We start from the raw sequence: 11,901 nt of genomic DNA on the forward strand, positions 1-11,901 counted from the left end.
TTCAGATTAAATCAACAATTCACTTTATTACTCAAAGGACCAGGGAGATACTGATGACCATATTGAGGAGATGGAACATTTGCTCTCTGGTGGAGGAAAAAAGCAACAAGCAGAAAGACTGTTTTTGCATCTTGCATCTGTGGCACTGAAGAGACCTTTGTGCTAAGTACCGCCACAGAGCTTCACATCACAACTGGCAAGCTTAAGTGGTTTTGGAAGTTAATAAACCCTGTGTGGACATATGGATCAACAAAATCCTCACACTGAATGTACAATATTACAGACTGAAATTTGGAGTTCAGATATGCGTATGCTAGAAATATTGTTATTTATACTGGGCTTTGTTATTGGGCCTGAGAAGAAAGAAGAATGTAAAAGTTAAGACATCATTAAATCCCAATTCATCACCTAAACCTGACCAAAAAGGTAGTGAAGGCAAAATAACTTAATTTGCTCCTTCTAAGCTGTTGTTAGCAAAGTCCTGACTGTGTGAAATATTCGGGTGTACTGGTAAAAAGTCACTAATGGCATAATAAAACAAAATAACATTCTGACAACCTAGGGAGTCCCTTTTAGCAGAGCTCCTCAATGTTGATTACAGATTGCTCTCACCCCTCGCTCCACCGATATGGCCACCAGGTGCCCGTTATCTACCGGGTAATGAGCGTTGGGGTAGGGAGGAGGTTCGATCACTGGATGCCCTGGGGGGGGGTGACAAGTGCCCAAGGGTAGCGACGGGGATAACGCAAGCAATCAGTCGTAGTGTTAAAGATTGAGGATTTATTAAATGAGTCACAGATAAGGATAAGGGACCACACGATTAGTTACAACTTGGGTTTACAATATAATACTAGAACAAATAACACAAACACTACAATTACAAATAGAAGCTGGCCCTGGTATTTTTCTAAGTCCCAGTAATTATTCAGGTCGTCCCAGGGGTTAGTAAAAGTGATATTAGTACTATTAGTAACCATAAATGCAGCAGCTAATCTTACTAAACACAGGTCGTGAGGCTTGACTGGCCCCCCTTGCTTTCAAGGCTTCCTGGTCAACGGGTTTCCCCTAGCAGGAGCCTTGGGGCGGCTGAAACCAGTCTTTGCCTCTTATCTAACAGCACAGTTATACTTAACAGCTAATTCTACTTACACACACAAACCACGAAAGTTTCATTACGGCCGGCAAGCAGTCAGGCTTCAGGAAACGTGTGAGCCTGGAGAGAGACCTTCAGGGTGATCAGGCCTGGATACGGTTCGACGGAAATTCGTGTTCTCTCCACCCGTCCCCGGGAGGGGGCCGACAATATATAACGAATTTTTCGTCATAATTTATGATAAGCCAATTGCGGGGTCGCGAGTGGCTCATGCCCATACAAGGGAGGCAATCGGGCCCCAGCATCTCTACCCAGGAAGCGACTGTCGTGGGGGAACTTCCCCTCCTCAGGTCGGCCGACCGCAAGGTGCTGTTTCCTGTTACAAGTTCTGCTTTCTGAGCAGCTACGTGATCAGTGGCAGTTCTGGGGGCTGGGGGAAAATTCCGTTGGGGGGTGGAGGCCGGAGCACCTGTTGTCTGGCCCTGGGGCCCAACTTGGGGGTCTAACACTCAATAATGAGCTAGGATTAATACTAATGGATTGTTTCTACATATTTTTCATCATCATCATCATCATCATAACAAATCCCAAAGGAACATGGCCACCTTACAAACTGAGCACCACCTGGATTGCGCCACTGAAGTTTTTGACACCCACATGATCGTTGGCTGTGTAACGACTTTTTGGTACACAACACTTCTGAATTCATTGGTCTTCCATTCTAATATTACGTCCATACCCAGAAAGCCGGTGAAACTGAACCCAGTGCTGATGAAGGCAGTTGCGTGGTTCGGGTTTAAATATCTTCATTTCTTATCTTGTCCTATCTCTTGATATGGGCAGCTGGGGAAGATGACAAGAACCAAAAACATCAGTCCAGGGTTCTTCAGCCCTTCACAGTACCCAGGTTTCCCTTCTGTGCAATAGAGTTGGTATGACTATGTTCTATAGATCCGCAGCTTCGTAGCAAACTTAATGTCACCATGCCCCCACAGAGGCCACTTAAAGGGCCCAAAACATGGCAGCAGATGCTGACACGTGAGTGTCTGCATCTTTTGAGCATACTTTAGCATTATCTATGAAACTGCCAAAATATTTGATACTTGCCACTGTTACCGGAAATTGGGCCAGCTAGTAAGCTTAGGGAGGACTAATGACCCACCAGAGTTTGGCAGAAAGCAGCACATTTATTATTTTGATAGCTAAGCTCAAAGGAAAGGATGGGAGGGTGGTCACACTCACACTCGCCTTCCCATGCTCCCAGGACAGGCACGGCACTGGAGATGTCAGGATCCTTCAAGGTAAGTGTCCCACAGCACAGCGATGGATGATGTGACTAAGGTAAGTCTTCCCAAGGCACAATGGAATGCAATGCAGCAAACCACTGGCCAGGCAGTCTGGGCAAAGGGCCTTAATGGGAGGTACAAGCTTGTGAGTGCACAGCTGAGCACATGGCACCTTCCCCTTTTTAAGGACCTGCTCCTCATGGCCTGCGACTAGAGATGACTTGGCTGCATTTAGTTGGTCACACTCCATCTCAGCCAGTGTCCAGGCATTGGGTGTGTGAGAGCTGCCTGATTAGAGTCCCAGACACCTTGTCTATCTGGGAGCTCTTCTGATCTTCCAGCTGTTTAAGCAGCCCATTCATCCCACAAGCATTCCAGGAGGGATGGGGAGGGGGATCAGTGAAGAGACACTTACAGCAGATGCACCTAAGAAACCAGCATGGCTACAATCTGCATCTTCAACAAAATGTTTGTTGAGAGCAAAAGTAAAGGCTGAATGGGTTTGACTTGGAACATTGTCAAGTCATTGTGTAAAAAAGATAAGGAATCCTGGTGGTCAACTCAGGCAGCCAGTTCAGAACAGGCTGCCACTAGGCATGATCTCTCCAGTCCCTAGTCATCTTTGCAGTGTTTGCAAGGAAGATGGAACCAGCTTGATCAGTAAAGAATCAGGATGGCAGCATCAGCCAGAGTCTGCAAGGTCAGTTGCATAAATGGGAAGATCCTCTCAAGATGCTCTTCCATTGTCCATCAACTGCAGTCCCGCTTCCATATGAAGGGGGCAGGAAGTTCCAGAAGAGCCACCTTCCTTCAAAGAAGGAAAGAACAGGATCGCAGTTCATAAGCAGAAGTCTGGGCAAGCACCAGGGGTTTATAACATTACCCCTGAGTTGCTGAAGACAGTTGATGGTATTGTAGTACCATGGTTGCATAGGCTCTTCCAGATTATCTGGCATACTAATATCAACCCTGATGACCGGAAGAAGAAGGGGGTTATTCATCCTCTGTTCAAAAAGAGTGATAAGGCCAAATGTAGCAACTATAGAAGTATGATGCCATTGTCAATCCCAGGGGAAACCTTTGCTTCCATGTTAATGTCCCAAGTCAATGATGCACTTTGAGGCAAAGGCCAGGATACTCAGTGCAGCTTTAGACCAGGTCATTCCACTGTCAATCAGATTTTTACCTTGATACAGCTTTTTCAGAAGATGGATGAATTTAATAGGTTGTATGGAGCACTTTTTGTACACTTCCATCAGGCCTTTGCTTCAGTGCCTTGAGCAAGGTTGTGGGATCTGATGAGTTCATTTGGCATCCCTGGTGTTATACTATTTCCCAGTAACAGTAGCCAAGTCCTTTACGTGGCTATCAGTATCTCTATCACCTGGGAAGTTTAGATCTGAATGTTAAACCCTTCTCCCACTGCCCTCTGAGTTAAAGAACTAAAGAAAGACAGAGAATGTTGTGCTTCGAAAACAGAAAAGATAGTTTAACTGGGATAATTAAGAAAAACAGAGAAAAGGGAAGAATAAATGCATAAAACCTTAAAATAACAACAATTGTGATTGCCCCAATACTAACCTTTGGCCTAAATAACCTAAATAAAACAAACTTGCACCCTAGAAACTGTACTGTTTCATGTTGGGTGATGGACTGGAATCAGATGTTGATTGTAAGTACCTGCTTCATTTGCAACGGATCGCAGAACTCTGGACCTTCGACTGCCGGATCCAGACTGGCATGGCCAGAGGCAGGAACACAGAGTCTTCGTGGATGACTGGACCCAGGAACCACAACAGCTGGAACCAGGTAAGACTTGATGCTAGAAGCTTTTTTATCATTGGAAGGATCAGGAACTGATGAAGGATGTCCTCGACACTTGTGCAGACCTAACAGGTACTCTGCCACTTCTCTAACGGACAGCATCTGATGTCCATGTGCACAACTCTTATACAGTCTATGAATACGTGAAAATTCTAAGCAGTCAGTTGAGCTAGTTCCATTGGTGACCATTTATTCCTGGAGTTCTTTCATTAAACAATTGCATTAAGCACCTAATTAACAACAAACACTAATTTACCCATTACAATTATGCATATATTAAAACACAAACATATAAACTGGTAAACCACATTACATGGGGAAGATAGTATCTACTTATCTTTGAATACTTCTAACTGCCAAACATGCAGACTTCTCAGAGGGTGGTCAGGACCAGGGCTTATGATTACAGAATTAGAAAGTATTAAGTAAAAGGATTGTAGTAGACAGATGGAAACACATCACTACTTCCTGCTCTTTTAAGATGAGAAGATGCCTTCATAATGTTAGGATAGATCTGGAACATGAATTTGCAACTTTGTGTCAAAATGCATGGTTGGCACCAAATCCCATTTTAGAGTGTGTAAACACATCCTCTGGTTTTCCTGCCTCTATGGTACACGTTAAGACCAAACAGTTCTGTCTGCAGGCACAAATGGAATTTCACTAGTAGTCTGTGACCTCACAATTGCTTGTCCTCACAAGGGGCCCCATTCTCCACTTACTTACACCAATTATACAATGGTATAATAACTCTGTTGACTTCAATTACGTTAAAGCCCAATTCAGTACCCATTGAAGTAAATGAAATGACACTGATTGATTTCAGTGGGTGCTGGATCAGAATTTTATTCTCAGTTTAGATCCTGATCCTGCAAACTGGCCTCACAAGGATCTGCTTATGTAAAGCAATTTGCAGGATCAGGAACTAACTGGTGTAAGGGGAGAATCAGGTCAAAGGTCTGTTGGATGGCATGTCATGCTCACTTCATGCTCCGCACCCATAGCTCACTGATATTCTAGAGATGGCTGAGAAGTTCACGACCAGTCACAATAAGTAGTTAAAATCTGGCAGCTATTTTGCACAACTTCTCTTTTCTCTCCTCTTGACTCTTGTGTTATGAGACACTGACTAATGCTTATTATAGCTAGAGGGGGTACAGCATATTCAAGTTGCTGATGCAGGAATTCCCCTTCCCTTACTGCAAAAAGTGGAACTGCAATGCTGCAGAATTCAAGGGGCCATGTTCAGATTTTCGTTACATTTCATTGCTGAGATAGACTGGTTCTTGGCAAGAATTCAGTTTAGGCTTGTCCTTACTGCAGAGGCTTTTCTGTTCTGAGCAATCTATTTCCCACTAGTCTCTCTAGTGTCTTGTTAGTTAATCTATCTCTTTTTAAAAGAATCTGTCTAATTATTCTACTACGAAAAAAAAGATTTTTTAGATTGTAAGATCTTTAGGGCAGATGAGAGCTGTTTCTTTTTGTGTATTGTGCAACACTAAGTACAGTGTGTGGGTTAAACAAAGAAATAATTAGTAATAGAAATGATAGCTTTTTATTGTGCTTGATGAGTGCAAGGAGTGAGGTAGGAAGGAAGAAAAAGAAATATCACTACTGAAACTAATGAGGAGCAACCAGCTATTTAATCCTGCCAATTTAGAACAGTGCCAGAAAAAAAAAACATTTAAAGCAAACTGAACACACTAAAGTAGTTAGTGGCTGATTGGTTATGTCCTCTCCCTTTGGAATTAAGCTGGTGACAGTTTTACTTCTATTAGCACCAAAGCCCCCCTTGTTGCTTAAATCCTCCACAACTTTAGGCTTTCCAGGTTTGCCTGCCGCTTAGTTCTAGCCTCCTCTGTGTTTGCTACCTCTACTATTTTGATATCATTTATTGCATTTGATCATGATTTAATTTGCAGCAAAGAAACACCTGACAAAAGAAAAGACATGAAGCAGGCAGAAGGAGCTTATGTTTTTGTTCTTAGTTGGCCAAAAAATGCTTCAGGAAATCTTAAAAACCTTGGACAACAGGACCAGGAAGTATCATTAATTGAGCACTGACTGATTCTTCACTTTTGTGATCAGTGGACCACAGTTTGCAGTATGCTGAATTAAAAGCAAACAGAATCAATAATGCCAGGATAGACTGCAATCCTGACAAAGTAAGGGAAATCAAGTTCGGCTCATGGCAGCAACCATAACTTGTCTCCCTTAAATTTATTCAGTATTTTGCATACCTGTGTATATTTTATAGCACATTCAGTGACAGAATTATGCTCATGCTGTAGGTAACAAACTTTGAATTTCCTGACTGCATTAACATACAAAAAAAATTGAGAAGGGGGTAATTTTCTTGGCTTAAATGGAAAAAAGGCGATTGATAACATGAACAGGAGCAAATGCACAGGAGTATGAGATTCAAAGAAAAGCAAAACACTGACCCTTCTGTGGGCAGAAATCAAATCTTGTCTAGAGAGGGGAAGCTGCAGCATGTAAGCCAACAAGCATTTTAAACCTTTACAACTATTTTAAATTAATTTTTTAGTAAAAAAGCAAAAAGCCAAACAAGACAACATTTTTGTGATAATCCTTCAGCCTTCATAGATGTAGGTGTAGAACAGGGAGGAGAGGGAGAGTAAGTTCCATCCAGTGTATTCAAGTTAAATAAATTCAGAGATCAAAATTAATTACACTTGCTTTGCTCCATCATTTACACCTATTTTACAAAAACTCTTGACTAATATCTGCCGCCTTTATCTGGGGAATGATCCAGACATTTCTAGAAGTTTTGATAAATTCCAGCACCAAGATCCAAATTCTATTGTTCATCACATTTGCGCATTCCCACTGAAATCAATGGAGCGCCTCAGGAATAACTAAGGTTACAACTTAACCACATCTGTGAGAGCCAAGCTGATCAAAGAATATGGATATGACAGACAAACAAATAGAGTAAAGAAAAACAGGGTAGATTTAGAGGGAGGGACTACAGCTAGTATTTTGAAATATAGGTATGTATTGAGCTCTTTAAATCACTGCTGCAGCACTGCCACCACTACCCCGATATAACGGCATTTTACCTATAACGTGGTAGGGATTTTTGGCTCCCCACGACCACGTTATATTGGGGTAGAGGTGTATATATCCTAGTGCTTTTGTCCAGGCTTGCTTGAAATGTGGGCTTTTACCACTTCCCTTGGACAGCCTTATAGGCCACACTGTTAGGACACATGCCATATATGCACAGTGAATATTAACACAGCATGTGCATCTAGCTACAGAGGTGGCAGTATTTAAGAAGTTATAAAGAACATTTTTTAAAATGCCTGTCACATTACAAAAAGGTGCTTCTAGGAAATAAAAAACTGTATGATGTATCTTAACATCTATCGACATCACTCTAGGTTAACTGGACAATGGTTAGGCATATGGTTTGCTGTATCCACTGCTTTTCATGCTGACTAGTATTATCTAATGGTTTCCTTGTTCTCCCCCTCATCTGTTTGTTTTATTCACCTGTTTGTTCTCTTTGGTCTTACTCTTTGATTGTACGCTCTTCAATACAGGGACGGTTTATTTGTTATATGTTTGTATAGCGGCTAGCATAATGGGGCATTGCTGCTATTGTAATACAAATAAATAATAACAACAACAATACATGACTGAAAGAAAAGCACCAAGCCACAGAAAAAATTATGTATAAATTTTATTAAAAATGTAGATACTGTATAAACTGTCATGAACAAAACTGAACATTATCATCCACACTTTTAAAGTTGAATAATAATTCTTACATATAAATAACTATGAAAATGTCATGCACATATAAAAAGCAGAACTAAGCATTTACTTACAGTAGCATCGAATGCAGCTGCATAAAGCATTTTTTCTTGTTTTTTCTCCATAGGCTGTAAATAACCACTATAAGCTACTCTCTAAATTTTGTTAAAACGGCTAAGAAACTCTTGATTTTAATAACTTTAAAAAAAAAAAGAGGGACAAAAGAAGAATTCGTTAGTAATAAGTACATTGCTACACCAAATGTTAGTTTCGCTATGTATGTAATTGGCATTCTCAGATCTTTAATCACACAAAATAAAATGAACAGTGAATTGTCTTTGAGTTAACATCTTGTATCAAGAGGAACACATTAACTTTTTCTATGAATACAACAGTGGTTCAATATTGAAATAAAATACTTCACGACCCAGGCACTGCTACGTCACAGAACAAGAAATGACTTGTCAGCTTTAGATGTACTCCACAAGTGTAAAGACTATGGATACTCAGGCCTAGTTTACAAAATACTTTTATCTCAGAATTTCCCATCACTGCTTCCACTCGGAACAATTTAACTATCTTGCAGTAACTTTAAAAACCAGCTAATACAGTTGATGCTGTGGGTAATTCTGTCCCAGAAAATGTAACCTGGACCACAAAAGCAGAACAATGCTTTATGCTTAAAATATATCCATTCCCTGATTCTTTTGCAAATATTCACTGTCTTGTGCTGTAGAGAGAAGTTTTAAAAAAAGACATATAAAAGCTATTGTGCTTAACTCAGCGGCACATAGACAATGTAAAATTGGAACAGTACAAAGATATTCTAGTTATAAAGGCTATATATCATATAATATTGACATTTTAAAAGGTTTAAAAAGTATAAAATTAGAAAACGTGCATAGGACACAGATTGTTTCATAGGCTTTGTCAACACTAGAAAAGTGTAGCTTTTGCCAGTGTAGCTATACCACCAAACCCTCCTAGTGTAGCCGCAGTTTATGCTGGCATAAAAGTGTTTTTGCCAGTAGAATGTATACAGGTTATTGAGTGAAATAATCTACACCAGCAGAAGTATTTTTATGCCGATACAACTGCTTACACTAGAGCTTCTGCCAGTATAAAAATGATGCACAACATTATTCTATCAGCATAAGAGTCTAGCATAGACCAACCCGCAAACAGAAAAAGTTCACTGTCTGCAAAATTCACTAGTAATATTTGGAAGAGGATAGGCAAACAATGAGAAATCCAGAATGTATTTTGGTAACAGTTCTTTTATAAGCCCATGTTTTGTGTTACACAGATAGTAATGTAGAGTTTCCCGAGTCACAGGCTTATACCATGATTGTCGTTCTGGGAAACGGATAAAAGAAGGTGCTTGAATATGTTCAAGAATGTAATTTGCATCCACAGTCAGTCTTTCATATGATCCAATGAAATCGTACCTCACCGCACAGGGTTGGCATAGGTTGTAGATGGGCATCCAGTGTTCATTCATTCTCTCTGCCTCTTCATCTAACAGGTATAGGAGAAACTCAGAAAAAGTGACATCATCTCCTGCAGATTTTCTGGTGCTTTTTCGGTATCTTTTTACTATTTCCACACCATACTTTAACTGGTACTCTTTGATCTCTCCAAATTTATTCCTATAAGCTGATAAAAGTCTCTCCATCGGGTCTCGAACAAATATAAATTTGTAGTAGTGCTTTAACCGGTAGCTGATCTCATCTGGCTTCATGTCGCCAAGAAAAACCAAGTCACTCTTGTGGTCCATTTTGAGCTTGACATTCACATTCTCCAGCGCTCCATCCAGAACTTTCAGTATACGTTTCCAGTTGGAGCAGGCGACTTTGGGGACGTAGCAATATAAGAAACGATATTTATCACTGACCAGGATGTGTTTGAGCACTGTTTTCCTCTGACCTCCTGAAAGCTCCCAGATGCTGTGAGGCATATTCTTTTGCCCACACATGGTGCGGATTGTCCGGTTACGAACATCTTGTAGCACCTGGTAATCCATGTCCTCGGGGTCCACTGCCCTGGTGTCACCGCTGCTCCTCCAAGCGTGGTCTCCATGTGGGGGATGGAGTGGTGGTGGCTTCACCTCTGCCAAAATGCCCCTCTCAATCATGAGCAGCAGGCCACTGGAAGCCACAATCACCCCAAACATGAGCATGGAGGGCAACAGCATGGTGCCACTGCCGCCCCGCATCCTGGCAGGCACCGCGACCCGGCGCACAGAGTGGGCACCCATCTCTGCACCCCGCACTGCCACCGGAGCCAGGGGGTGCGGGAACATGGCCCAGGCACTGGCTTGATGTCAGGGCCAAACAGCAGGTGAAGCCAGCCCCTACCCAAGGGGGGACGGGGTGGGGCAGGGCTGTCTCCTGCTGGATGGAGGCAGCCCCTTTCCCCTAGGGCCCAGGATCTCTCTGCCAGGTGCTGCTGCAGGCCCCTCACCCAGGCCGGGCAGCGGGACTCTGCATGGCAGCAGGGGGCTCCCTAGCGGCTGCCCCCCATGCTGGGCTCGCGGCGCGCCAGCCGGGCAGCACAGCGCGCGAGAGGAGGCCGGGCCGCCGGGGAGTGCGGCGGGCTGGGCCCCTCCGGGCCCGGCGGAGTTCAGCGGCAGCGAGGGCCCGGATGTCCCGGGAGCGAGTGAGAGGGACACGGGGGGAGGCCGGCAGTGACGGGAGAGCGGCGGGCGGCTCCGCCCAGCGGCTCGGGCTTGGGGGCGGTGCGCTCAGCTCTGAGGCGCCGAGGGGCGCCGCCAGCCCCGCCGTGAGGAGGGAGGCAGGGGCGTCGGCTGCCGAGTTGGGGCAGCCCCGCCTGCTACGCAAAGGGCGCGTGGGCTGACTGAGCCTGAGGGGCACTGATCGGCGGGCTCTGTGCCCACAGGGGCATTGCATGGGAGGGACACGGGCACTACATGGGGGAGCTTTGTGCACATGGGCACTGCACAAACCTAGGGAAGTGGGGGCTGTTTGCACACGGGGGCATTGCACCGGGAAGCTGTGTGCAAACAAGGTACTGCACCAGTGGTTTCCCTAGGAATTGAAATTGGGGGGGGGGGGGTGTCAGGACCAATGACATATATAAAAGAGATATCAATAAAGTAAATGTTTTGTTAGGATTATGCAAATTTAACATAAGAATAATTCAAGTTACACCAAAACACATAACCGGTCTAGATTTCTAAAAAATATATACATTAAAAAAAAAGTATTTAATTTAAACTGACTGTTGAAAAGTAAGCCCTCATGGGGTAAGAGGAAAGTCCTCTCATGGATTAGTAACTGGTTAAAAGATGGGAAACAAAGGGTAGGAATAAATTATCAGTTATCAGAATGGAGCGATAAATAGTGGTATCCCTGAGGGGTCGGTACTGGGACTATTACTGTTCAATATACTCATAAATGATCTGGAAAAATGGGTAAACAGTGAGGTGGCAAAATTTGCAGCTGATACAAAACTATTCAAGATCGTTAAGTCCTAGGCAGACTGCAAAGAATTACAAAGGGCTCTCATAAATCTGGATGACTGGGCAACAAAAATGGCAGATGAAATTCAATATTGATAAATGCAAAGTAATGCAGATTGGAAAACAATTTCAGCTATACATACAAAATGAAGGAGTCTCAATTAGCTGTTACCACTCAAGAAAAATCTTGGAATCATTGTGGATAATTCTCTGAAAACATCCACTCAATGTGCAGCGGCAGTCAATGGTTCCCAACATTCTGTTTGCTTTTTTAAAAAGACCAGGAGTACTTGTGGCGCCTTAGAGACTAACAAATTTATTTGAGCATAAGCTTTCGTGGGCTACAGTCCACTTTATCGAATGTAGCCCACAAAAGCTTATGTTCTTTTTGCAGATACAGACTAACACGGATGCTATTCTGAAACCTTTGCTTT

General features: G+C 43.0%; 1 protein-coding gene across 1 annotated transcript; it reads right to left on the reverse strand.

Annotated features, from left to right (window-relative positions):
- Positions 1-8,539: 8,539 nt before the first annotated feature.
- On the reverse strand, positions 8,540-10,619 carry CHST14 (carbohydrate sulfotransferase 14). The gene has a single exon (XM_050954858.1). The coding sequence runs from the start codon at positions 10,286-10,288 to the stop codon at positions 9,179-9,181; it is 1,110 nt and encodes a 369-aa protein (XP_050810815.1). The 5' UTR covers positions 10,289-10,619; the 3' UTR covers positions 8,540-9,178.
- Between the last annotated feature and the right edge of the window lie 1,282 nt (positions 10,620-11,901).

This window comes from Gopherus flavomarginatus, chromosome 5, assembly GCF_025201925.1.
Source record: "Gopherus flavomarginatus isolate rGopFla2 chromosome 5, rGopFla2.mat.asm, whole genome shotgun sequence".
Taxonomy (NCBI): Eukaryota; Metazoa; Chordata; order Testudines; family Testudinidae; genus Gopherus; species Gopherus flavomarginatus.

What these genes read in the sequence shown, in the direction of transcription:
- CHST14 (XM_050954858.1), bottom strand. Translation starts at nt 10,288, where the DNA reads ATGTTCCCGCACCCCCTGGCTCCGGTGGCAGTGCGGGGTGCAGAGATG.